The following is a 25,438-nucleotide window of genomic DNA, read 5'->3' on the forward strand; positions in this document are numbered from 1 at the left end:
ATGCAGTGTTGCACATGACAGCAGGTGCTGTACAATGCATTTGGTGCAACAGTGCTGTAAAACACGACATAGCAACAGCTGTTTTCCACAAACTGTAAACAAATCGCAGCGATATTTTTAAATAATGCACATTTTGCAACGATTATTTTGCTTGCCAGCAAAAACACCAATACACAGCTATTTGCGTTACTACGCCAAAAGACCAAAGTGGGCCATGACAAGCAGTCGTCGCATGGTGCACCAGGAGCTGTTGCGTTATGTAAATCCCTACGCACGCATTAATATCAAATCTGATATATTGTTGCATGTGGAGCCAGCCGATGTCCATGTGCACACCAATGGAGATGTCATCATAGCACAACTGCTCGGCGGTGCTGTTGCCAACAGCAACGCCAAACTGGATGTGGATGTCGTAGATGATGACAAAGTCGTTAATGTACTGGTCAAGAAGCTAACAGAGCAAAGCTCGCAGTTTAAGTGCCTTTTAAAGATTCCTATTCGCGCTGAGTTACACATAGAGGGGGAGGCTAAAGTCTCCGTACGGGGCATCGATGGTGATGCACTAAAGATCAAGGCAGTCGGTGATATTGTCACCAAAAATGTACGAGCCACACACATTTCACTCTCCAGCGAAAATGGAAACATCAGGTGTGAGAGCACACTTCTGGGCAAGTCCACTGAAATTGAGACTCTAAATGGTGTAAGAAGAGGAATCTTATGTCTTTTACACATTTAAACACAACTCTCTGCTCCACAGAACATCAGTCTGGATAAGCTGCAGGGCGATAGCTTGACATGCTCCACACAGGCGGGCGACATCAACACCGACTGTTGTTATGTGGAGAAATCGAAATTTGAGACGATCACCGGACGCATGGAACTGAATAATGTGCACAAGACGTGCGAGGTGTATGTGCATCAGACGGGTGCCTTGAAGATGAGTGAGTTAATAGGATTAATGTATTTGTGTGTCGGGTATCATTATATATATATATGCTCGTATTTCAGCTGGCGTTAATGGCAATCTGAATGTGATTGCCAAAGGTGGCAGCCTGAATCTCCAGCTGTCCAAGCTGAATGGCAAAAGTCAGATTGTGGCCCAGAATCTAGAGGACGAGGCCATCATCAACATATCGGAAGCCATCGAAAATATCAACATTAACGTTCAGGCCTGCCAGGTCAGTCTCAACTATGAGCTGGAGCATGTGTCGCATGCGCTAAGCGAGGACAAGAGCAAATTTCAGTTGACCAACGCAAATGAACATCATTTGGTAATCAGCAGCACCGGAGAGAACGGTGTGCGCCTAGGCAAACAATCCTGGATGGACACAATGCGTCAAAAAATGAACTTAGGCGACGAAGCTTAAGCAAGGAGTATTTCTTTGGACCTGACAAAACATCTCAGAACTAAATCTCTATACACAAAAGATGATTTTAAATTGAAAGTGCAAAATTCCTAGTGACTAATAAGGGCTTCAAAGTTATTTAAAGTTTTTTTTTCTTTCTATATATATCTATATGTATATATAATAAGTATAAGTATGTATTAATGTATGTTTGTATTGTGTGCATATATGCAACAATGTTCAGTCCAGTTGTGAGTATTATTTGGCTTGGCCAGCAACTTCGTTTAGAACGGCGCTCAGACGGAGCTGTGCGCTCTGCAGAATCACATCTTCATCCTGTTCGACCTGCAAAGCAGCTCGTAACATTTCCACTCTGTTACCGTCCATTTCTTGCATATCCTTTACTAGAATGGACTCATCCGCGCGAATGAGCATGTGCCCCAGCAGGCGCAACAGCTTAAAAGCGTGCTCTTCGTACTGCCAACGGGGTTCGTCCTCACAAGACTCGAAATCGTTTTCATCATAGTCGGCATAGTCTACAATGTGCTTGCTGAGAATTGTCCAGATGCCGAGCAAATGCACAAACGCATCCTTTTCATAGAAATATTTGAGACACTGCAAGAGGAGATTTAGAAATGGGATTTAAAATCGATGAAAATTCAATGAGATTAGCGAAATTCTTACGCTGCAAATGTGGGCCAAGTCCTCGAGATACTCCTCCTGTCGCTCGCCCAGTGGCAGCAGCTGCATGGGCTGCTGCAGGAATTGGAGTATGCGCGTCAGGCAATACATGATGCTGGCTGCATACAGATCCATGGATGACTGCGCCTCGGGCAGCTGCACCAAAATGGTGCATATATTGAGGTAGGTCTGAATTACTTCAACATCGCAGTTGATTTTTGGTAAGCTTTGGGAATCGTCATCGCCATCATCATCATCATTATCATTTGAATTTGCGACCGGCAACTGATCACCAGCAAGACCATCGACTTCATCTGCCTGCTTTTCCAGGTCGTCGCGCATGAGGCGAATGAATGCATTGTTGACGCCATCACAGAGCTCCTGCACCAGGAACACTTCAGCGAATGGCTTCAATTTGTTGTTCGACTGAGCGTTCTCCTCCTCCACCAGGGCGCAGCTGGCCAGCACAGCATTGATGGCTTTAAGCGCTGCGATCAGCAGTTCATCGCTCACCGACTGCTGCAGTATGAAGCCGAGATTCTTAGCGGAGCTCTCGCAAGCGGCAAAGCAGATGTACCAATCGATGGCCAGCTGCTCCTTGCCACTGACCACATGTGCCATAACATACTGATAGATGCGCATCAGCTGGAGCAGCATGCAGGTGTCCATGCAGGTGCACAGCTTGAGCAGCAACTCAATCCAGTCCGCATTCGCCGTCAGTTGCTCGACGCACTCCACCTGGGCGCACATGTTGCCCAGCAGACCGGTGAGTATCTCATAGAGACGCACATCCTCACTGCCCGCGATGGCAAACATAATCAGCTCGATGGCATCGCTTTCCAGCAGGAGTGCAACCACCTCCGGCGACACTGACATATCCCACAGCTTGCACAAATCATCCTCCAGGTCCAGCTCCAGTGCTGATTCCGGCTTCTGCTGGCTGAGTCGCATCAGCGTCTGCAGTATGAACTTCTTGCTGTACATTGTGTCGCCGACAGCATCAGCACGCATGCGTTCCAGTAGCTCCTGCTCATCGGCAGTGTCCACGGCATCCTCATTGTTTTGATTTTCCTGGGGTTGGGGCGAATTCGACTCGGACTTATTCTCAGTGTGCTCAGCGTCGTTCAATTCTGGTGCGTCCGAGTCATTTGATTTGTTTTCCGACTGCAGAAGCAACTCGTTTTCATTGCCAGCCATGGCGGCAACACTCTCCCTTTCAACACTGTCGACATCTTCTTTGGTCATCTTGTCAGGTATCCGGAATAAGTTCGATCGAACGACTGACTAAACTCGCCAAATGAACTGGGTCAACGCTTGTCGCTCAACTAGTTCGATATCCGCACAGTTTGCTGTTAATCGGCACTGTTGACAAACACTTAACGTTGGCTGTACTGCTGTTAACAGACGGCGGCTTGCTGCTAATATTCGATGCTTTTTAAAAATCCAACCAGAGTGTAATTTTAAATTAACTGCTTATTGTGGCGGCTACCAGAGAAAAAACTATGCAATACGGTTTATTTGAATCGGATTACAAATATCCAATAAGAAGCCCATGGATCGATTGGTCATATATAACAAATTTATTCTAAACGCTGTCTTTTAATAAACACATCCAGCAAATGAGAAATGGGTATTTCAGTTGGTTGCTGCGCTGGAGGGGGAGCAACATTGTTGCGATGTTGCGGAAACGTGGGCATCATGCGCGGATCACAAGCTACACAAATATAACAATTTAATAGTAATAATATATATAAATATATGATCAGCACTTACGTTGCGGCGGCTCTGTGAAATATTTGTTGTTCAAGCATTCGGCAGCCGTGGCACGTGTGCTGGGATTGTAGAGGAACAAGAGATTGAGCAGACTTCTGCCAGCTTGGCCGAGCATTTGGAATTTGGTCTTGAGATTATTGTAGGGCTGCTGGCTGAGCGTAAAGTTCTGCAGGGCGGGCAATTCGAGGTAGCCGGGCCAAATGGATTCTGAGGGGGCGCCAAACAGATCGATAATCATGTCGAGCTGCGCAATCTCAGAATTGCCCGGCAGCAGCGGTTTGCCCGTCAACAGCTCGCCGAGAATGCAGCCAAAGGCCCACATATCCACGGCCGTCGTGTGCGTCCTGGCGCCGAGTAAGAGTTCCGGTGCACGATACCACAGCGTCACCATTTGTGGCGTCATCGGCTTGGCCGGCTTCCCATACAAACGCGCCAGGCCAAAATCAGCTGTGTAACGAGATGAATTCTTTAATTATACAAAATGAAGGTAATCTAGTTGTGGACACTTGCCTACTTTGATGCAGCCCTTGTCCGTCATCAGCAGATTGGAGACTTTGAGATCTCGGTGTATTATATAGCGGGCATGCATATATTTTAGGGCACGCAGCACCTGCAGCGTGATGCACTTCACCTCGGATTCGGTAAACGGCTTCGACATGTTGTCCAGCACCGAAGCCAGATCCTGCTCACAAAAGTCCATCACAAGGAATATGCTGTGCGATATTTGCATGATATTTAAAAAACAATCGAATAATTGGCAATTACTACCTGTCCAGGCTCTTCCCCACAACAACTTCCCGCAGCCGGACAATGTTCTCGTGCTGGCAGCGCTTTAGTATCATTATTTCACGCAGCCCGCTGACCGGCAGACCATCCTTTTCCTGATCCATGCGAACCCTCTTCAGAGCAACGATTTCTCCATTGCGTGTGTCGCGTGCCCGATCTAAAATATATTATAATATATACAAATTAGTACGGAAACAAGAGTTTAAGGAGTTGTGCACTTACAGACAATTCCATAGCTGCCCTCGCCCACGCGGTTTAGCTTCTCAAACTCGGACACGGGACGACAGCGTCCATACTATAAAAAATACATACATACATATTAAAAAGAAATATTTTTGAGGTCACATTTGGCATACCACATTTTGTTCCGGTATGGGCATGGGGGTGCCGCTGTTCTTAAGCGATATGAGGAATCCCTTCCGCGTTATGGGTGCTTGAGGATCCGGCGCCGGATTTGATTCCACATCATTTGATTTTGTGCCGCTGGACATGTTTATTTACCTTTTGGCAAACAATTCTCGAACGGCATGCAACCAAAATAAAACAGTATCGATACTCAGCGATGCTGCCGAGAATGCCCAGGGGTGCATTAAAGTTGTCGTCAAATGGCGCGCTTACAGTAAAGAATTTAAATATTTCAAAGTTATCATTTTGCCAAAGTTCCCCGTCTTAATTATGTAAAAATCTGCATATGCATTTCATAATACCGGCTAATTCATCATAAATTTGAGCTGGGTGCGTAAAAACAAAAGTGACTAGAAAATGCACGATTTATGAAAGTGAAATTGCGCCAGTTTAAAGAAATTTTGTTAGCATTTCATTTCAAATGCATGCCTCAGACATTAAAAATCTGATTGACTGCCTAGTAGCAAATGCTTTTGACAGCTTCTCTATGTCTACGCATGTGTTAAAATCGAATAGCGAACTCCTCTACTACTAATTATCACCCTGAACTTGGTACGTACAACAACAGATGAGTAAAAACAACATCTTCGGTGCTGATATAAATGCTGGGATCGGCGTCAAATGCATCATCAGTTCTGCAGCAACTGTGCAAGTGATACAAGATACAAAATAGTGATTGAAAACATTAAAAACACATACGCAGCTTCGAAGGATTATACACTCCTGAATAAATATAATATGAATAAAACCGCAATTTGGTACGCGGCTGTGCTGCTTCTCGTTTACTTCACCCTGGTGTTTTGTGAGGAAACTGTCGAAAATGATGAAACCCAATTGATGGATCCAAATCGGTATGCGGAAATGGATACGGAAAGTTTAATGAACGCTGGCCGGGAACTGTTGGAATTTGAGGGACGCACTCGTCGCCATCGCCATCGCTTCTGGTGTAAGCAAATAAAAAATCGAATTATTTGATTCAATTTTTATTATTTAATAATAGTTCAGGCGTAACAATTAGCACAATCCTAATGGTAATTTCACCCACCCCATTCTAAAGTATGTTGCTGATAACAATTTGTTGGCACAAATACAAAATGTTATGCACCCGCTAATCAGCACTTTAAGACTTTCTTTCGAAAGTTCACAAACATCAGACGGATGCTGCTGTTTCCCTTCCAATTGAAGAATCACGATGTGTCAACGATTGTGTTCCAATAACAATTCATTAACACTTTTCACTTTCAATCTGGGCAATTGTAAATTTTCGTAGATCACGTCCACATAATAATCCCCACCATAATTCTGTGTCGTGTCCAGTGAAAGTGTTGCATTGCAGTTATCTAATCAGAGTGCTATTATTATTATTGTTTTATATTATTTACAGTGCGTCATTTGTGGCCATTGGCAATTGCCTATTGGATTAAGGTGAAAGTGGTTGTTGTATCGTTCTTTGTGGGCAGCGCCATTTATTTGGGTCTGCGCTACCTCCGGCCAAATGCCCGGTGTCAAGAGGTCATCCTGGATCATCCGTAAGAATGATAAAGAATCAACATCTTCTGCTGCAATACTCACTTTATTTTATTTACAGTCCACCATCGTTTAGTCATGATCACATTCCCTACTCGTTGGATCATCATTCGGCTCATGAGCATGAATCCTATGATGCGCCTTCATATGATTCCAGTCCCTCGTTTGATCCCTACTCCAGCTACTCGGGATACTCATCCAGCTCGGATATTATCTCTGATATACACAGCGATTCACCTTCGGGACCAAGCGGACCCAGTGGACCCAGCGGAACCTCGGAAAGGCGTCGTCGTGGCAAACGTAGCATTCTAGATGATCTGGAGGAGCAAAAGGAACAGGAGCAGCTGGAGCACGAAGAGCAGGTGGAGATTGTCGATGAGGACATCTCTGAGAGCGTTGCACGCCAGCGGCCCGCAGAGGAGCAGTAAGCATCTATTTCATATCAATTCATAATAGTTGTGTATAATTTATTTTATACATTTCTGCAGAATTGCTGAATTTATGTTTGCGTTTCTGGGTCTGGATTCGAAGGCGTGTCGTCGCCGCTTCGTCTGCGAGATGGAGTTCCGCTCGAAGATCAATCCTCTGACGAGCATGGCGTTCCGCATTGTGGGTCGCGGCTTCTTCGAGAAGTACACCAACTCACGCAATCCAATCACCAGAGCGACCAGTTTCCAGGAATGCGCTGCCGCAAATCCCGAATGCATTTTTGTCGAGAACACAGAGCCGGAGCCGGAGCCGGAGCTGGAGCCAGAGCAGGAGCACACTGAACACGAGCACGAGCACGAGCAAGAGCAGGAGCAGGCTGAGCAGACTGAGTTGCCGACAACCGAAGAGTCGCAGAATGAAGTCAACTTGAAGGCGGAACGGCGTCATGCGCAACGGCGACGCGGGGATCGCATGCTCAGCTCAATTGCCGAGCACATTTTGACCCAATAGTAGACGAGTGTATTGTATTTTATTTATTTATTTAATTATTTATTTTAGCTATAAGCGTGATGAAAATGAATCTACAACAAACACACACAAAATAAACTTGCCTCAGCTGTTAAAGAAAATAAAATATGTGTGTGTGTTTTCTTTCTTGATTTTCCATTTGGCGGGAAATGCTAAACAAATCTCTCGTTATTAAAAAAGTTAAACAAAACCGAATACCGATTGATGATGACTAAAATTGTAGCAGCTACAAGGATGACTAAATCTTTTTCACCTTCCTCTTCCTGATGGCATTAATCTGATCGGCCATTTGCTCGATTTCCCGCTGATTGATCGGCTCGCTCTTCCGGACACTCGCCTTGCCCTTCTGTCGCTGGGCAATGTCCGCGGCGACGTCGTTCACTTTACTCCACACAAAGCTGAGGAAATTGACGGCCAGATCCTGCTTGAAGAAAGCAATGGCCACCAGTGCGATGAGCACCAGGGCAGATATGGAATTCTGATTGAGATCCGCTTCGGTTGCCCGCACCTCCGGATTAAACTCCAGCTTCACATAAACGGAGCTGCGGTCAGCCACAAAGCTGAACGAGGGCAGCTTAAAAATATATGTCTTGTCCGACAGTGTCGATTGCAGCTCCACCACATAGCTCTTGCCGTCGCGTGGTATACGCGGGAAGTACACCATAATGCCGGGATTAAAGCTCGACTTGGGATTTAGGGGCGTTGAAATGCGCTGCGAGAAGACGGGTGAATCGGAGGCACCATGCCGATACATCACAATCCTCAGCGTTTTATAGTAATCATTTTGCGAGGCCATTATCCGTGCCGTAATGTCCACAATCTTGATGGGATTGATCGCAATTAGATTGATGTTGCGCACATCCTCGTTGGCCACGCTGACCGTATGCCTCTCGGGTATGGAGCGTTGCACCCTCTCATCATCCGTTACCACACGCACCGTATAGGTGCAGCCCGGCTGCAGTCCACGTATACGATACTGGCCATACGGTTCACTGGTCGCTTCCTCCATCTGATGCTGGCAGCTCTCACTGGCGATCGCTTGCACATTAACCTCCGGGAAGGGATCACCATTTAGCGATGAAATCGTGCCAAAGATGGAGTACGCAAAACGCTTGCCACTGCGAAGATAGTAGATGTAGATAATATAGATACTTATTTATTTGACTTACGTTAAGATAACTTGTATGGTTTCGCCATCCTTGATGTCAATCATTTTGGAATTCGGCTCAAATTTGTATTCCTTCATCATCGGACGCAAGAAGTATTGGGATGGCGACAGTGAATGGAAATTGATGGCACCATTGTCGCCAGTGACCAAATTCTTGCGATAGCTTTCACCGCCGCTAAGCGAGAGCAGCACACCACTCAGTGGCTGGCCGGCCTCGTCCTGCACAGTCACCTCAATCTCGCACAGCTTGTGGGCACTGAACGAGTTCGACTGGCGATTATAGGCGCTGAACACATACGATTCCTTCTCGGCGCTCAGTTCAAACTTGAGCGCCTCATCGATGGGTGCAAACTTGAATTCACCTGTGACCGAGGTGAATGCTTCGATTGGTTCATGATCTGGCTGCTCGGGGAAACTGAGCGTAATCTTGGCATCCTTAATCGGTGGCACCACCTTGCCGCGCAGAATGAGACCACGTGTGCCCACAAAATTGTAAGCAATATCCACACAATCGCTGCCGCCCACCACATCTTGATACTTGGGTGCAAAGAGCAGCACATCGCTCATTGGCTTGACGGTGAGGACCTCGTCGGGTTTAAGATAGGTTTCATAGCGATATGCGTATTTGCCATCCACCTTGTGTGACTCGGCTGTGGGCGTTATTATCTGCTTGCCCAACGCATCCGATTCGATAGCCAGCCTAATGGAGTCCGCATTTGGTTCCGTGGACAGAACACGCACTCCCATCTTATGCGCAATCGCGTTCACAATCAATGTCTGCAGCTGATCCGGCTCAGGTGTAATGAATTTGCTGGGCAGCGAGTCGTCGTAAAGGTGACAGCCCTCCAGCTTAAAGTCATAGCTGCCGTATTTGGATACACAGAACGTGTTGACGCCCGACAGAATCTTCAGTGTCTCAATGGGCGCCTTGGGCTCCGAGGCGCCAGTATAGTGCACGTAACGCATCTGTGAAAAGCAGAGTTCATTTAGTATGCATTAAGTATTTGAAAACTTACAAACATACAAGAGCACGATGGCTGGAAATGATGGAAACTTCATAGCCCTTGTGGACGAATGGTGGCGCCTTCTCCTCGGCGGCGGCCACGTTGAGAAAGACGCGTGTGGACTCGTAGCACAGATTGGCCTGTGGTATTGTAATCTCATATGGGCCAGGTAGTACATCTTTGAACACATACTTGCCACCTGCAAAGAAGAGTATTTTATGAATGGAAAATCCAATTTAAATGTTAAATAATAATTACGATGAGCCTTGGCCATCCATTTGTTGTCCGTCGGCTGGCCGATGGCATCCAGGCCCTGCAGCGTAATCTCCGCTGATGTGCAAGTGTCGGTGGCATCTGGCAGGCATTGCAGCTCGCCACGAATCGTGGCACGCAGCTGTGAGAAAATAATGCCATCGATAGGACCATCTCTCACCTCGAACTGCTGCTGCACCGGGAAGAATTGAATGCCGCTCTGCTTGTCCAACTCAGTGGTGAGCACCTCAAAGCTGTATTTGCCACCGGGCAGATAGGCGCACCAGCTTCCGCTCTCTGGTTTTGTTGTGGTCGTTGTGTGGAATGTAGAGCCCAATTTCGTGATGCCCACCACATAAGACTTGGTGGAGACTACTTTGCCGCACACCTCGTAAGCCGCCGGCATAATTATGGGCAGCGTGGGCGTCGAGATTTGTATCTTCACCTGCAGCGATCCAAATTGCAACTGTGGAAATTCGACATCAATGTTGTAGCTGCCCGCTTTGATATTCTCCAGCGTATAGCTGCCCATGGCATCCGTCACGGCCACTTGCTCATTGTTGAGCTTCACAATGGCAGACTTGAGTGGTGCACCGCCAGCAGTGGTCAGCACCTGACCCGTGACAGTAAAGCCGCTGATCCTGAACTCCTCCTTCAACTGTAGTGTGTCCTTGCCAACTTCCACTTCCAGGAATGTGGGCGTCATATGCAGTTTCAAGCTCTGATTCTCATTGATGGCGAGCAGAAAATATTTGCCAGTGGGCACATCCTTGAAACTATATTCACCCTTCTCCACCACGGCATAACAAGCGGCAGCGCTCTCATATTCACTGTTCAGCTTGTTTGCAGGCGCATTTGCCGATTTTTGACACCTGGGCAGCAGCGTTTGCTATGCACAGAGAGAGAAATATATAAAATATTAATATGTATAGGCAAAATTATGTTATGATGTAACCCGAAAATCTGCCAAGTCAAAATGCAGCTCAATTTTATATGACTACTCACGCCCTTCTTCTTGTAGAGCACAACGGCAATATTTGCCGGCAGCTGAGTGCTGGCATCGAAGCGTCCATTGATATCGAAGCCGGAGACAACCAGTGAGTTGGCCGGCAATTCCGTGTTGCCGCTAACAACGACCACATTGTGCTCCGCCTTAGCAAAGTGCCACTTAGCGTGGGTGGCGCGCACCACATATTTGCCGGGTATGATTGGTGTGAAGAAGAAGACGCCATTGATGTCCGTTTTGGTGCGACGGGCATCGCCTTGGTCGGATCTCAACTCCACATCGACGTCACGTGCACCACTGCCAGTGGCCAGGGTTACTTTGCCAGTGATGCCAAAGCCCTTGAAGACGAAATTAACATCTTTTCCCTGACTGCACACGTCACTTCTGCCATCGAAGTTGAGCTCGACGTGTTCGGGCTCAAAACTCCAGCCGGGCGGCGGGGAGATACTCAGCAGATATTCGCCCTTATCATAGATGGGCAGAAAGTAGTAGCCATTTGAAGGGGAGCAGTCGGTTTTATCTTTAAGTGAGCCTTGCTTGGTTAGACTGAAATCAATTCGCATCTTATCAGTAATTTATGATCGTGAAATTTTCATTGACTTACAGTTTTATTTCCACTTTGGAGAAGTCAATTTCGGCATGGCTTTTGATAAAACCGCCACAGCCTATTACTTCGTTTGACTGTGCATTGATTTGATTAATTATATTAATTAAAATTAATATAAAGCCGGAAAACTGCCTCGTCGACCTCATTTTTTTTCGACTTTAAGCTTCCAGCTGAAAGTGCAGAGCTGTCACCCGCTGCACAGGTTTGAATAGAAAAGATATCGATGTATCACACTAAAACGTGTGATACTGGGCACGACAGTGCTGACGATAGTTGGCTGGTTACTCGATATCACAATAACTCACCAAAATGTATCGACGACAATTGGCGCGTGGCGCAATCTGAGGTGTTTTTACACATCACACTTCGATAAATTGATAGCCAATGTTAATCGAATAAATATGTTTACTGTTAGCTTAAAATTTGATATCAACCGTTACACAAAAACGACAAACAATTTCCCAACAAATTAATTGTCATTTGCAAATGTATACAATTTGTATGTATGAGTGTTATTTGGATGCCACCAATCTATTGACACTGAAAGCATTTTTGATTGCTGCAGAAAATAAGCTTGTCAGATATTAATTATCGCAACGAATTTTAATTACGCTGTCCTACGCGATACAGCAACAAGTGCGACTGCTTGTCTTGCCTTGTTCACATCAGCATGAGTATGTGTAAAGCGATCTGGCAGCCAGCAGCACCGAGATACAGATAAAGCTTGCTTGCGACAAGCGTCAAGTTGTTCGCAAGAAATTCATTTCAGGCATCGTTGAGCTGCGGATTGCCTCCGCCTATAAAATTTGACCGATGTTCGCGCGATAAATGGTCGCAAATAAAACGCAAGCAAACAATATTGAATGAATACATATGTACATGTTTCTATATACATATGTTTGTACTTGAGACGACACAGACCGAATAACTGTAAGCTATAAAACCAAGCAATTGTATAAAACGGCTGAAGTATGCAACATTCAATTGCCTGACATTGACTTTGAATTGCGCTCGAAGCGTTTTTGCCCTCGCTGCGATCTATTTGAATGTATGTTTAAATATATATATATATATATATATATATATATATACATTTACATATATATACAGATGTTTTTTAGTTAAGTGCAGCGATAAGCGAATCAAAATCAATTTCCGGAAGTGACCAAGCTGCTTGCCACATGCCTGGCGCCAATTTTAATGGTCCGATTTTTCTTTACAAATTTTTCGCGTGCCAGTTTTTACCTGGCTACCTGTCGCCGCCATCAATTCAAAACTAATTAGCTGCTCACAGACGCACAATGCCAGCCAATGCATCGTTTGCATTAAATCCACCCGAAAACCAAAATGTGTCTGGCAGTCGGGCAGGCAGACAGTGTGTCGAGACGACGACGGTAGCCGCATAGCGTACATTAGTTTTATGGCCGGGCATTATTCAAATCTGAACTCTCTGAAAAATATGTCAGACTGTCGTCGTCTTGGCTGTCCATGGCCAGATAAGACAGTGTCGCATTGACTAAGTCATAATAAATATCGTTTTAATAAATAAAACACAAGAGAAAAAACCCAGAGTTCATTTCGCCGATTATCGCCAATGGGCATAGTATAAATACATATATATAAATTTATTTCAAAAATACTACGAAACTTCTAATTAATGTGTTAATTTTGCATTTCTGTTTTTGAACCCCTATATTGTGCAGTGGGTTATCGCAAAAAGTCAAATGAAATCATACAGAAATATTTGTATATTATATATATACATATATATATTTTTGGGGTGTGTTTTTGTGATCGCTAAACCGCTTAGACTGCTGCACATGTCAAATAGCAATCAATATAAGTACTTTCATTGCAACCCCCTTAAAACAACAAACGAAAGGGAAGAAGGCTAAAAAAAGGAAATGGAAAACAAAAATAATTAAAACAAGCAAAATTGAGAACTGCGCAAAAGTCAAAGTGTAAACAAACTGCACTGTTATTAATTTAACATATGGAAATGTTCCCAATACAGCAGCAGCAGCAGCAGCAGATCATGTCCAGGCAGCAGCAGTAGCAGAGGAGGTAACGGCACCCCACAGCGCTTGCCAAAATATTTGGTGGTACGCTCCGTTCTCGTTCTCGTTTCTGCATGCGGAGAGCGCGTGCCAATCCGCCACGCTCTCTCTCTCTCTCTCTCTCTCACTGTCTCTCTCTCAGTGCTGCGGCGCCGCTCAAGGCACTTTGGCAGACTCCGAGTGATCGCTCAGTTGAATGCGAGTCGTAGATGCAAACAGACGTTAAATTCTAGAGCGCGTGCGTGCCAGCCAAAGCTTATTTCTTTGCCACATAAATAAAAAAAATAGAGACTAACACGCGCGTGTTTTCCACCTAAATATATACTAACAACGACAAAAAAATGAACATTTCGACAAGATATTTTATCAACAACAACAAAAAAAACAACTGATAAACGACACCGTAAAAGAATCTTCGAGTACCCAGTGTCTAGTGCAAAACTCGTTTATTTTACAAGCAATTCTCAGTAAATTGCAAGCCAATTAAAAAAAAAAATATACATGTAAAAAGGCAGAAGAGAAATACGAAAAAAGAAAACCAGCAAAATCTTCAAGGGCTAAGTGCGCCAGTTGTTGTTGTATGTTATTGTTGTTGATCTTGTTATCGTGAGCTTAAAGTGCACTTGACAGAAGACAACAACAGACATTCCACCAGAGAGACAGACAGTCGGAGAGAAAGAGAGAAAGAGAAATCCTAGACGCCGTGTCTGGCTTCAGTTGAGGGCTTGACTAATTGCACGATTACATATCAATTATGACAGCGGAGACCCTTAAGCCGTTTATAACACCGACGAGTGTCGCCAATGGTTTTCCGGCCAAGCAGTTAAGCGTGACGCACTCTAAACAGAAAGCCCGACAATTGATACCGATTGTGTTGAGCATTATTGCTCTCGTGCTGGTTGGATGTATCCTGATACTAACGGTAAGACGCATTTTATATATTTATTAACATAATTAGTCACATTTACTGCATTCTATTTGAGTGCTTATCACCGGCTAAAGAATTTAATCTACTAATAACCTACGACACTACTTATGTGGCTGTCATAAAGTTAAGCTTTATGCATACATTTAAATTTATAATTTGGTAAACGAAAAAAACAAAAGAAGAAACCCCAAAAAGAATTCAAATTTAAATTAAAATCTATAAAGCGTATTTTACGATGCGTGACCGTCAGCCATTTGGTTTGCACACCATGTATAACTATAATTTGGCACAAGCTACACCTAAGCCGAAGTACATATGAAAATATACATACATAAAAATATGCGACAAAATAAACATACATACAAAATTAAATACATAAGTAGGTAGCATGTGTGTTTCCAGCAGCAATAAAACCCGTCTCTGTGTCGCCTCGGATCAAAAACTGAAGCGTGTCTTAACTCAAATCGTTTCCTAATGATGATCATAAAGCCAAACAAGCCGATGATCATCTTAACAAAGAAAGACAGTTCATGGAGAGAGGGAGAGGGCGGATTGCGGTAGCTGACATAGAGACTAGCCGGCGACTATAGCTGCTGATAAAAAGAAATTATATATATATATATATATATATTGATACATATATATATATATATAAATCTTGTTGCCACAGACTTGAAAATAACATGCTCAACTAGGTGCTAAACGATGAACTGTTTGAAGTTTGCTTGTAGCTCGTTTTTGTTTATATTATCTTCAGATTTGTTTATTTAAAAATCGAAAGAGCTACACAAAAATCTTAATTATGCGCTGTATCAATAAAGCAGTTAACAAGGGAAATATAAATTACAGTCGAACAAATAGAGAAACGTTGTCCAAAATACATGCAAGCTTCGCTTCGAAGATATTTTTATATTAAGTGCTCATGCCAGAAGACTTCCTATATTTAGGATCTTCGTACATAGATCCAGTTCAATAACAGAGCAAAGCTGTCCTAAATATATTAAAGATACATTTGAAGATATTTGAAATCCCATAAAGTATTTATATATTCTTGATCAATATTAAGTGCTCAAACCAGACAACCTAAAATAACTTTGGAAACTAGAGGACTTCATTTCATTTTCGAGTATAGATCAAGTTGAATGTATCATATATAACAAAACCTAAACTCAGTTCACATTTTTCGTTTATTAAGCCATGTAGTTTAGCAAAAAACAGCTTTCTATTGATAATTAAAGTGTTATCGCTCGCTTTAAGCATTTTTATTATGTAGTTAATAAATGTTTACAAGCTTTATCACTACCAAGTATGTATGCCCTATATATACCATGGGGTGACACCTGAATAATGTGCCGATCTGCGAAGTAAGTTGACTTGCCACTAGAGTAGAACACAAAATTTGCATCGAATGCAAAACTTGTGGTGGATTAAAGTCTTTTGCAAGCAAAATTGCCAGACGAAATTCTCTCCAAATGCGCACTTCATAAATGATTTTGTCCACTGAATCTTGGCAGCTGCAGCGGAAATAATACAATTGACTTGTAAATGTTTTTTTGGGATTCGTTTCGTCTTCGTCACATAAATCTTTGTTAAGATTTTAATTCGATTTTCCTGTTGCAGCCCAAGAGACGAAGAGCGATTGGTATCTTTGACATTCTCCAGTTGATCGTTGGGGTGACCAACACAGAATCGAGGGGTGACCCTCATCAGCAGTGGTGAAAGTGGCAACAGTGTTTTGGTTTCTGTTTTTATGTTTTTTTTCTTCTTCTTATTTATGTGCTGGCGTAACGAGATCACATTACGTTGTTCCAGCTACCAATAAGATTTATGTTAAAAGGCCTAATGGGAAACTCGTTTACATTTGGTTATTGTCCACAAAGCTGTCATAATACTAGGGATGGGGACAAAGTGAGCTTTAAGTGTTTGCATGTGGAGCATTAAGTGAGAGGCAAATGAAATCGAATATACACTTTGCACATACACTGACAGAATATACACACAGCCGAATAATTAATCGCACAACTTTTATGCTTTACAAAAAAAAATAAAATTTTTTTCTTATAATTAAGATAAATTTAAATATGATGTCCCTAGTATCCCAAATAATAACTAGAAATGTTGGCATAGGTGCAAATATTAATTATAACCTACAAGGCACTCTTGTTTTGCAAAAAATTCTTCATTTATTATTTATTGCCTAATTGCACTTGTTATTTCTGGCCGTGTATTGAACATTGGCCTTGTGCTTAAGCTACGCTTCTCTCAAAGCCACACATGTCTGTGTGTGTGTCTTTCAAGTGTGCTGCTTGTCTTTTCACGATCAATGCACTGGCTTAATTCAATAATTTCGTAAACAAGTTCCACGATGTACTCATAATGTATGCACACACAATCACAACAGCTCAATATGTATGCGTGTATGTATGTATGTATGTATGTATGTGTGCCAATGGCTTCAAAATTCGGTTAAAGCTATATAACTGGCGGACATAAGGTTTATAATTTAAGCGAGTCAAGAAATAAAAGAAAGAAAGAAATACTTATGTATGTACGTAAGTACGGTACGTATGTATGTAATTATGTATGTATGTATGTATGTATTTATGTATGTATTTATGTATGTATGTAATAAGTGATGATAGGAAAAGGCGCTGACAGAGTGTCATATTGAGCAACGCGTCGAAAGGTTGCTGCTGCTCGCTCAGAATGTTAATGATCCATTAAGAAGATTATGCGCCGCGACGGCGATAGTCCATATAAATACCTACATACATACATACATATATACATACATACATACATACATTTGTATGTGTGTGTGTATATATTTCGACTCATCCATAAAAATGTTAAAGGGTAGTTGACATTTGTTCTAGTTCTCGAAATGTGCTGACATTCTTTAAGGTTGTGGATTTATTCGAAAGAAAAAAAACAAGAACTTTTTAATGTTTTTATTGTTTGGGGGTTTCTCCAATTCATGCAAAAAGCTTGAACCAGTTTTGCAATTAAATGTGTTTTTTTTATTTAATTTAAAGTTAAATCTTACATTTTATTTTAAATGAAATGCAATTTATTATTAGTTTTGTAATTTTTCTGTTTCAAGATTATTATGATATAAGTCGACATTAAATAAATAAATATAATAATAAATAGAACTATAAAGTCCTAAAACTTTTTTGTGATAACTCAAAGACAACTTTGCAATTCGCTCAATTTATAAATAGGAACCAATTCTTAGTCCTAACATTTATTTTCTTTACTTGAATTCATTTTACTTTGTGCCATTTTCTATTTGGGAATCTTAGCTCAGCTTGTACAATTTTTCTTTTGCTGTTAAACTTAATAAATAAATTTAAAAAAAAAAAAAAAAAAGTGTTACAGAGTATTGCTTAGTCGAGCAGCTACAGCCACATCGTGATTATTTGTTCATCTATGCTCATCGAAATCTTTCAAAGTCTTCGTATGTGTTTTTTTCGGGTGTCAAAGTTCGCCGTTTGGGATTATGCGATGTGTTTGCTTTAGCACCTCCTATCGCTATAATTAAGGCTCATTAATATAATTGAACACAAATTTAAGATAAGCATGAAATGACTCAAAAAAACAAAACAAACTGGCTTATCTCTTTCAATTTGTGCCACATTTAATGTTCTATAAAGAATATGTAGTAATGCTGTGTTTAGCAATTAGCTTTTACTTGATAGGCAAGTAGACAAGTAAAAAACACTTTTATCTTTGTGCTCTTTAAAGTGGCATACAACATACATGTACAATGTATATACATACATATATATTTCGATATTCGTTGTTTACATTATAATTTTTAATGACTTCCATTTGCTTGATTGAGAATAAACACATGATCATCTCTTTATGCTGTGTGGATCTGAAGTTTACTCAAGTGATCTCCAAATGAGCATATGACGCAGGCATATCCAAAACTGAACATCTATAATATATCTATGTATATACATATATTTCAGATCTGGCAGACGATGCACGTGCAACACTTGGACAGAGATCTGAGTGGTCTGAAACAAGAAGTGTTTTTGCTGCGACAAAGACTGGGCATTAATTATCTGGACGAGATGGCGGAATTCCAAAAGGAGGTGAGTCCATAAGATTACTTTATATATTTTCACTTTATATTGCATCACTTGAAAAATGAAAACATTATATATATACAAATCTATATAAATGGGACACTCTTATTTATAGATACATGTGCTGAAATTAAAATATCTTATGAACTTTTTCCTAAATGAGTTTTTGTGGTATTTTTTTTAGAGAACACGCAGTTCATCACTCTATGAAATATTTATCATATCATTTATTTGATATACTTGACAAATCGCCTGGTCATAAAAAATAGCTGTCCGAAACTAAAGCTCTTAAGATAAAACACCCAATTAATATTTAATAGACAGTGCCAAAAAACATTTTTGTTTTTTCATAATTTATGTTTATTTTTTCACACTTGAGTTATTTACTTTTGAAAATCCATTTAATTCTTAAGGTTGAATAATAAACATTCAAGGCAGTTTATAATATATATAGTTAAAGGAATTCAAAAACTATTATTTAGATCTTTGTGCGCATCTATATACTATTGATCTGATCTCATCAATGACATAGATCGTTTCAAGATTTATTGATGTGCATTTTGTTTGTGTGGCAATCTATATAAGTATAAGTATATAGTATATGTATGTCGGTCTCTTGATTCTCTAGAGAGTTAGGGAAGGCGCCAGCAATTAAGACTAAAGCCAAAAGAGACGAAATGTATATTTATATAGATATATATATATATTTATAAATATACATATACATTTTTTTTAAAATGAGTGCGCGTATTTTTAAATATGAAATCACAAATGGGATTTGAGAAATGTGCATTTTGAAGATAAGTTATGGTCACGTACTTGTGATTGACCCAAAAGCCAAATCGTAAAGCATCTATTTCGTTTTCCACATTGCAGTATACGAATCAGATCATCCAAGATCCCAACAAACTGGACGATATCGAAGGCGAGGAGGATGAGGACGAAGAAGATGATGATTTCGACAATTACAACGAGGACGAAGATGATGAGGACGATGAGGACGGCAGCAGTGACCGTGCCGCCTACGATGATTATCTCGATATGATAGAAAAAGAAAAGGAAAGCACACAAACGACTCCGCAAAATAACAATGGGGAAACTGAGACAGATGAATCCACATCCTCGACTTCATCTGCTGCATCCAACGATGATTTCTTTGGCGATTTCACCAGCTACAATGAATCCAAAAAGAAAAGGGCACGGTAAGTTATTTGCCGATATCTGCTATAAATATCGCCCTACAATTCTATCTGAATACAGCAAATCTCGCTCCATTGCCGTGATGCGCAATGAGTTGCAGACCAACGATGTGACGCAAACGAAAAACAATCAAAGCCGGACAGATACACAACAGAAGGAAAGGTAGGCAACCAAGTTGGGAGAAATGTTAATGTTTATTTACTATATTTAAGATTTAACTAGCTGGTCAGCTTGTGTTTGTTTAACCTTACTTTTATTAATATATATAAATTACTCATTTTAATCCACTCGCAAAATGTAATTTTTTTTTATTCTGTACAATTATAATTTCAGCAAAGCTTTAATTTTTCTTAATTCCAAGTTTCATTGCTTAAACTCACTGTTACATAATACATATAATTACATATATATGTATAATTCCCGAAAGCTTTGCTTTTTCTTAATTAACTATCACTTTATATTTTTAAAATTGTATCATATTATTTTTTTTTTAGTGGCGTCGTTTCTGATGTTGCCGCAACCCAGCCGCAGCTAAGGAAGCATCACCAACGATCGCGACAAGGGCGTCAACGTATTTTGGTGCGCAAAGGTTGGTATTAACCATAGTTGGAATTGGCTATATAGATATTGTCATTGTGCGTTTGTTAACTTCCAGGCGAATCTCCTGTTTCAGCGAAATCTGCCGATTTATATGCGGGTAATGGACACACGGACTCTGCCAAGCCCGCTGCACATTTCCACTTGAATCGCAAAGTGCCGCATCACAATGCGCCCATACAAGTTGGCTGTGAGTATTTGAATTCTAGAAGCCACCTTATCTAAAGTTGCAACTAATTTGCTTTTATACACAGCTTATCTGGGTGACATGTATGTGGGGCATGCCACTGCGAGCAGTGATAATCCATGGCAGCAGCACTTCAGCGTCCATAATGGTGTTCTAACCGTCAACCAACCGGGTCTTTATTATGTCTATGCGCAGATCTGTTATAATAATACACACGATGAGAATGGTTTCATCATCTTCCACGGGCATAACGCATTCCTGCAGTGCTTGAATACGGTGCCAACGAATATGCCACATAAGGTGCACACGTGCCACACCAGTGGACTGATTCAGCTGCAGAAGCACGAATCCATACATTTGCGGGATATTCATCAAGACCGAGTTGTGACGCTTAGGGATGCCAACAATCGCAGCTACTTTGGCATCATTAAGATTTAGACACATTGAAAGCTGGAATGTGAACAGCTTAAGCTTTATATCTTAGTAGTCTCGACTACTCGTGAATACGAATACAGCAAAGTAGATGATTAGTTGTAGCTTAGATTTAAGTTATATTCTATATATTACACATGCATATATTCATAGACTAAATACTAAATACTATCATGCATATAATACCATATTTATTTTGTATATATACGATAAATAATTCTGAATGAATTGCCATAATAAAAAAGTTAACGAGTGTATATATTTACTTGACTTACTATGCTTTCTAGACATATTGTAATTCTAGATCGATTAGCTGGGAAATATGTCCTGGTCAAAAGGTTTTTTTTATTTTCATAACGTATAATTTCAATTTTTTGAATTTCGATAAATAATATTGCGATAGTTGGCATTGAACATGTTATCGATCTATGATATACACGAACTACATCGATATTAAATTATTTTAAAGTGGCATCCCTAATTCGAATACACGTGCGGCTTAACAATTATTCTGTGCGGCTGGAATTTCTATTTAACTTAGATTCCAAAGAAAATTGATACATTTCTGTACCGCGTAGCTGTTCCTTGATTGCCGAAATGAGTGACGATGAGTCATCTGATGGTTTGGAGGAGCTGAAAGAGCTGATGGCCGTTTACGCCAAGCATGAAAACAAGTCGGACACAACTCGGACGACGGCGTCTGATAAAAAAGACGCAGTGGAAGCCACGTATGTGGAGGTGCCAACGGAAAAGGTGGTATTCGGCGACATGAAGACGTTTCTCTCCAACTTGGCCAAGTCAGTGGGCAAGAAGCGCGCCAAGCGCGAAGGCGAAAGCAAAACAGTCGCCACTGATAACTATGATGAAGACGAGCAAGAGGAATCTGCCAAGAAACCGAAACCGGCGTGGACAGATTCCGATGACGAGGACATTCAGTTGGGTGATATTAAGCGTGCAACAAGGCACACAGGACCCCTGACACACTTGCGCAAGGACAAATCTTACAAGGAGTATCTCACGGCACGCTTCCAACGCACCGTCAGTCAGCCAAAATGGGCAACGCTCGGGACGAAAACGGAGCACGCCGATTCCGACGGTGCTGACGACGCCTCCGAGGAAGAGCCGCTGCTGAAGACCGTTGGCTTCATCGACCACAAGGCCAAGTCGCGCGGTCTGCGACCCACAAACTTGCAATTCAAGCGGGCTCGCGATCTAAATCGAGCCACATACAGCGAAGGCGTCGTCTCCAGCATTCAGTTCCATCCGACGAGCACAGCGGCCCTGGTCGCCGGCGAGAGTTGTCTGGCGACCATCTACAGCGTCGACGGAGTGAAGAACGAGAAGCTCCACAGCATACGCTTCCACAAGTTCCCGCTGACCTGTGCACGGATTGCGCCCTGCGGTACGCGTGCCTTCTTTGGGTCAGTGCGACCCTTCTACTATTCCTACGATCTGCTCGAGGCCAAGGAGACCAAACTGAAATTGCCCTCCAAGACGAGCTGTATGCGTGTGTTCGAGGTCTCCCCATGCGGCAAATATATCGTGACAGCTGGCAAATTCGGAGCGATCCATCTGCTGACGTCGCACACCAATGAGCTGCTGCACAGCTTCAAGCAGGAGGGTCCGCTGATGGACATGTGCTTTACGGCGGATTCGCAGCGACTGCTCTGCGTCGGCTCCAATTGCAATGTGAATGTTTTGTCGCTGCGCCAGAATCGCATTGAGCACAGCTTCATCGATGATGGCTGCGTCCAAGGCAAATCCATTCAGCTGTCGCCCAATCAACGACTCCTGGCCACCGGCAGCAATGAGGGCGTTGTCAATCTGTACGACTACGAGAGCATCTACAAGTCGGGAGCACCGCAGCCGGAGAAGCGTTTCATGAATCTGCGCACAGCAATCACCGACCTTCAATTCAATCACACATCCGAGCTGCTCGCGATGGGCTCGCGCCTCGTGCCCAACGCCATAAAGGTGGCCCATTTCCCCACCGCAACGGTCTATGCCAACTTTCCCAATCAACAGGAGAATGTGGGCTATGTGAACACCATGGCATTCTCGCCAAACAGCGGCTATTTCGCTATCGGCAGCAAGGGCAAAAAAGCGCCACTCTTTAGACTTAAACACTTCAAAAACTATTGAATAATGGATTTGTAAGCAGAACGTTTTTAAATGGTATCAAAAATATAATCTAAAATGTTTTGGTTTTCTTTTCTTGTTAAACTAAACTCGTAGCAATGTCTGCGAATATGAAATTTATTTATCATTTATTGAATTTGTGTCAAACAGCTGTGAAAAGGCTAGATGATCGGCACTAGCATTGCAGGAATTCATCTGCCTCTTACTGCTATTGGTACTATTCACCACGGCTAGAAACTCACCTTGCTCAAAAGCTTAAATCAGTTGGAATCTATTTATTTATTTAATGTCAGCTAAAGTCGGTCGACACAAAAAAAATACTAAAAAATAAGAAACATTTATAATATATCTGGGGTTGCTTAAATGGAAACAACACTTGTTGCATTAATTGGGTAAATCACAGGAAAAAATCCAATCAGACCTAAAAAATAAGATTTACCATGAATTAGTTAAGGTCCCCCACAAAAGTCATGAAAAAAACAGAAGTATGAGTAAGTTTGGGAAATTAATGTGGCTCATCAGAGTAGCGGAATCGATTTCACCATATAGTGAAAACACAAAATAACACCTAGTTAAGGAGGGAAAGTTAAAAGGGAACCGTCTGTCGGCGTATGGAGGTAAAGAGCAGAAAATAAGGAATTCTGCAGAGATTCGTATTCCAGAATGGAACGCACAAGAGAGGGGAAAAGTATTTTGGTCGTATAAGAATCGGTCATCAAATTCCTTTGAACATGACAGGCTTTGTTGACTGTATTCCATGAGACAATTGAAATGATCAAGAAGTAAACCTATATCATTTGCATTTACTGCAAGCACGAAATAAAGTGATCCCCGTTGAGTAATTACAAATAGAAAAATAGGTTTTATTCAAGAATTAATTTAACTTCTTTTAAATATTTTGATCCTTAATAAGGGGCGCGAAAGATGTCGCGTTTTTGGGTCTCGTGTATTTTGGCAATGTCGTCAAGTTTCTTGCAGATGTCCTTCGATTGCGACTCGACCCATTGCAGCGAGTTCATGTGGGCGTTGAGTATCTTGCCAATTTGGATGATGGGATCGGTGCTGTCCTGTCCCTTGTTGGCCTCATTCAGATTGTCGATGACCTCCTTGAGGTCCTCGGACATTTGCTTCAGCTGTGTATCCAGATTCTCGACCATCAGGTAAGTCTGACTGCGCTCCTGATCAACGCGCGGCAGATTGGTGAACTCCTTCTCCAACGGCAGCAGACTCTCCTCCAACTCCTTGTGCTGCGTGGCAATGAATTCCAGCTCCTGGTCGAGCACCTGTTGATCGTTCTTCACCTTTTGGACGGCATCGTTCAATTCGATGATCTTCTGATTGTTGCCAATGAGCAGCTTGTCCCAAGCATTTATCTGTGTCGCCTGCTCGGTGAAGACCTTTTCTTGCTCCTCAAACTCCAGCGTCCATTTGTTAATGTGCTCCTCCAGCTGATTGTATGTCAATTGCGATGCATTTAACACTGCAGCAGAATCGGTGGTCTTTGTCGCCGTGCTCAGGTTGGCAAAAGTGCCACCACCCACCGGGGCAGCTGCTGCGCTGCTGACAAGCGGCGCCACAGCGGCTGAAACGGGCGCCACAGATGAAGTGCTTTTGGCTGCCATCGAGATGCCGCCAATGAGTGGATTTGCTGTGGGTGCAGGAGCAGCACCAGCAGCAGCAGAGGATGCGACAACTGCTGTCGTTGCTGTTGTCACCGGCTGTGACATAAATCCACCAACTGGCAATGCAAAGTTCATTTGTGGTGTGTGAGCGGGTGCAGATGTTGCTGCTACTGCAAAGTTTGATGCAGTTCCTCCGAGACCGGTTCCAAGGCCAGTTAATGGCGCCGTTGCTGCTGATGCCGCTGCTGGCGAGCCGAAGCCGGTGAATGGTGGCGGAGCCGTCTTCACACTGTCCGCATCGCCACCGCCCAAAGTGGGAGCTGCTGCGGCAGCTGGTGCGGCAAATGAGAAAGTGGGTTTGGCGGGAACAGCGGCGCCGGGATTTGCTGTGGCTGGTGCGGTGTTCAGGCCAAATGAGAAGCCAGTTGCGCTGGCTGCCGTTGTTGTCGTTGGCAATTGGAATGCCATTTTAGTTTTAGCGAGCGTTGCCAGATGTAATACAAAATTAATAAACTAATTTAATGCACGCCGCAACACGCAAAACAAGCAGATAGCAGTTTCGATATCGAATTTATCGATTGTTGCACACTGCAGTGTTGCAAAACCTTGACATACATTTGGTATTTTTTAGAGCCAACTCGTTGGGAATTAACAATAACAAATA

General features: G+C 42.5%; 8 protein-coding genes across 9 annotated transcripts; 4 read left to right on the top strand and 4 right to left on the bottom strand.

Annotated features, from left to right (window-relative positions):
- The first annotated feature begins 55 nt into the window (after positions 1–55).
- Positions 56–1,594, top strand: LOC6560061. The gene is made up of 3 exons (XM_001987398.2): positions 56–700; positions 758–941; positions 1,009–1,594. Exons 1-3 carry the CDS (start codon positions 125–127, stop codon positions 1,365–1,367), a joined length of 1,119 nt encoding a protein of 372 aa, XP_001987434.2. The 5' UTR covers positions 56–124; the 3' UTR covers positions 1,368–1,594.
- On the bottom strand, positions 1,524–3,298 carry LOC6560062. Its single transcript, XM_001987399.3, has 2 exons — positions 2,031–3,298; positions 1,524–1,961 (listed from the first exon to the last, which is right to left on the bottom strand). The coding sequence occupies exons 1-2, from the start codon at positions 3,270–3,272 to the stop codon at positions 1,605–1,607; spliced, it is 1,599 nt and encodes a 532-aa protein (XP_001987435.1). The 5' UTR covers positions 3,273–3,298; the 3' UTR covers positions 1,524–1,604.
- A 286-nt stretch (positions 3,299–3,584) lies between these two features.
- On the bottom strand, positions 3,585–5,111 carry LOC6560063 (cyclin-dependent kinase 10). Its single transcript, XM_001987400.3, has 6 exons — positions 4,943–5,111; positions 4,809–4,881; positions 4,569–4,743; positions 4,311–4,513; positions 3,801–4,247; positions 3,585–3,741 (listed from the first exon to the last, which is right to left on the bottom strand). The coding sequence occupies exons 1-6, from the start codon at positions 5,075–5,077 to the stop codon at positions 3,608–3,610; spliced, it is 1,167 nt and encodes a 388-aa protein (XP_001987436.1). The 5' UTR covers positions 5,078–5,111; the 3' UTR covers positions 3,585–3,607.
- Positions 5,112–5,530: 419 nt separating this feature from the next.
- Positions 5,531–7,510, top strand: LOC6560538. The gene is made up of 4 exons (XM_001987401.2): positions 5,531–5,937; positions 6,376–6,520; positions 6,580–6,942; positions 7,007–7,510. Exons 1-4 carry the CDS (start codon positions 5,613–5,615, stop codon positions 7,455–7,457), a joined length of 1,284 nt encoding a protein of 427 aa, XP_001987437.2. The 5' UTR covers positions 5,531–5,612; the 3' UTR covers positions 7,458–7,510.
- Positions 7,470–11,693, bottom strand: LOC6560539 (nodal modulator 3). The gene is made up of 6 exons (XM_032734096.1): positions 11,510–11,693; positions 10,905–11,451; positions 9,906–10,788; positions 9,668–9,846; positions 8,645–9,609; positions 7,470–8,593 (listed from the first exon to the last, which is right to left on the bottom strand). Exons 1-6 carry the CDS (start codon positions 11,656–11,658, stop codon positions 7,714–7,716), a joined length of 3,603 nt encoding a protein of 1,200 aa, XP_032589987.1. The 5' UTR covers positions 11,659–11,693; the 3' UTR covers positions 7,470–7,713.
- Positions 11,694–13,763: 2,070 nt separating this feature from the next.
- On the top strand, positions 13,764–21,270 carry LOC6560540 (protein eiger). Of its 2 annotated transcripts, none has more exons than XM_001987403.2 (7): positions 13,764–14,491; positions 18,478–18,603; positions 19,474–19,799; positions 19,858–19,959; positions 20,292–20,386; positions 20,453–20,584; positions 20,649–21,270. In XM_001987403.2, exons 1-7 carry the CDS (start codon positions 14,324–14,326, stop codon positions 21,017–21,019), a joined length of 1,320 nt encoding a protein of 439 aa, XP_001987439.1. In that variant the 5' UTR covers positions 13,764–14,323; the 3' UTR covers positions 21,020–21,270. The 2 variants fall into 2 exon arrangements, with proteins under 2 accessions (XP_001987439.1, XP_032590673.1); XM_032734782.1 differs by having other exon boundaries at positions 13,765–14,491; positions 20,471–20,584.
- Positions 21,271–21,485: 215 nt separating this feature from the next.
- On the top strand, positions 21,486–23,214 carry LOC6561312 (U3 small nucleolar RNA-associated protein 18 homolog). The gene has a single exon (XM_001987404.2). It carries the CDS (start codon positions 21,611–21,613, stop codon positions 23,153–23,155), a length of 1,545 nt encoding a protein of 514 aa, XP_001987440.1. The 5' UTR covers positions 21,486–21,610; the 3' UTR covers positions 23,156–23,214.
- Positions 23,215–23,994: 780 nt separating this feature from the next.
- On the bottom strand, positions 23,995–25,335 carry LOC6561313 (nuclear pore glycoprotein p62). The gene has a single exon (XM_001987405.3). It carries the CDS (start codon positions 25,240–25,242, stop codon positions 24,058–24,060), a length of 1,185 nt encoding a protein of 394 aa, XP_001987441.1. The 5' UTR covers positions 25,243–25,335; the 3' UTR covers positions 23,995–24,057.
- Between the last annotated feature and the right edge of the window lie 103 nt (positions 25,336–25,438).

Source organism: Drosophila grimshawi, unplaced genomic scaffold (genome assembly GCF_018153295.1).
Source record: "Drosophila grimshawi isolate 15287-2541.00 unplaced genomic scaffold, ASM1815329v1 contig_1369, whole genome shotgun sequence".
Lineage (NCBI taxonomy): Eukaryota > Metazoa > Arthropoda > Insecta > Diptera > Drosophilidae > Drosophila > Drosophila grimshawi.

Excerpts from the sequence above, each read along its gene's own strand:
- LOC6560061 (XM_001987398.2), top strand. The coding sequence starts at position 125 with ATGCACATTTTGCAACGATTATTTTGCTTGCCAGCAAAAACACCAATA. Across the intron at positions 701-757 it reads AAATTGAGACTCTAAATGGT|AACATCAGTCTGGATAAGCT; the intron begins GTAAGAAGAGGA and ends TCTGCTCCACAG. Across the intron at positions 942-1,008 it reads GACGGGTGCCTTGAAGATGA|CTGGCGTTAATGGCAATCTG; the intron begins GTGAGTTAATAG and ends CTCGTATTTCAG.
- LOC6560062 (XM_001987399.3), bottom strand. The coding sequence starts at position 3,272 with ATGACCAAAGAAGATGTCGACAGTGTTGAAAGGGAGAGTGTTGCCGCC. Across the intron at positions 1,962-2,030 it reads ACTTGGCCCACATTTGCAGC|TGTCTCAAATATTTCTATGA; the intron begins GTAAGAATTTCG and ends CTCCTCTTGCAG.
- LOC6560063 (XM_001987400.3), bottom strand. The coding sequence starts at position 5,077 with ATGTCCAGCGGCACAAAATCAAATGATGTGGAATCAAATCCGGCGCCG. Across the intron at positions 4,514-4,568 it reads GTGGGGAAGAGCCTGGACAG|CATATTCCTTGTGATGGACT; the intron begins GTAGTAATTGCC and ends AATATCGCACAG. Across the intron at positions 3,742-3,800 it reads TTTCACAGAGCCGCCGCAAC|CTTGTGATCCGCGCATGATG; the intron begins GTAAGTGCTGAT and ends ATATTTGTGTAG.
- LOC6560538 (XM_001987401.2), top strand. The coding sequence starts at position 5,613 with ATGCATCATCAGTTCTGCAGCAACTGTGCAAGTGATACAAGATACAAA. Across the intron at positions 5,938-6,375 it reads CCATCGCCATCGCTTCTGGT|TGCGTCATTTGTGGCCATTG; the intron begins GTAAGCAAATAA and ends TATTATTTACAG. Across the intron at positions 6,943-7,006 it reads CAGCGGCCCGCAGAGGAGCA|AATTGCTGAATTTATGTTTG; the intron begins GTAAGCATCTAT and ends ACATTTCTGCAG.
- LOC6560539 (XM_032734096.1), bottom strand. The coding sequence starts at position 11,658 with ATGAGGTCGACGAGGCAGTTTTCCGGCTTTATATTAATTTTAATTAAT. Across the intron at positions 11,452-11,509 it reads TCCAAAGTGGAAATAAAACT|TCTAACCAAGCAAGGCTCAC; the intron begins GTAAGTCAATGA and ends AATTGATTTCAG. Across the intron at positions 9,847-9,905 it reads ATGGATGGCCAAGGCTCATC|GTGGCAAGTATGTGTTCAAA; the intron begins GTAATTATTATT and ends TCTTCTTTGCAG.
- LOC6560540 (XM_001987403.2), top strand. The coding sequence starts at position 14,324 with ATGACAGCGGAGACCCTTAAGCCGTTTATAACACCGACGAGTGTCGCC. Across the intron at positions 14,492-18,477 it reads GATGTATCCTGATACTAACG|ATCTGGCAGACGATGCACGT; the intron begins GTAAGACGCATT and ends CATATATTTCAG. Across the intron at positions 19,960-20,291 it reads GATACACAACAGAAGGAAAG|TGGCGTCGTTTCTGATGTTG; the intron begins GTAGGCAACCAA and ends TTTTTTTTTTAG.
- LOC6561312 (XM_001987404.2), top strand. The coding sequence starts at position 21,611 with ATGAGTGACGATGAGTCATCTGATGGTTTGGAGGAGCTGAAAGAGCTG.
- LOC6561313 (XM_001987405.3), bottom strand. The coding sequence starts at position 25,242 with ATGGCATTCCAATTGCCAACGACAACAACGGCAGCCAGCGCAACTGGC.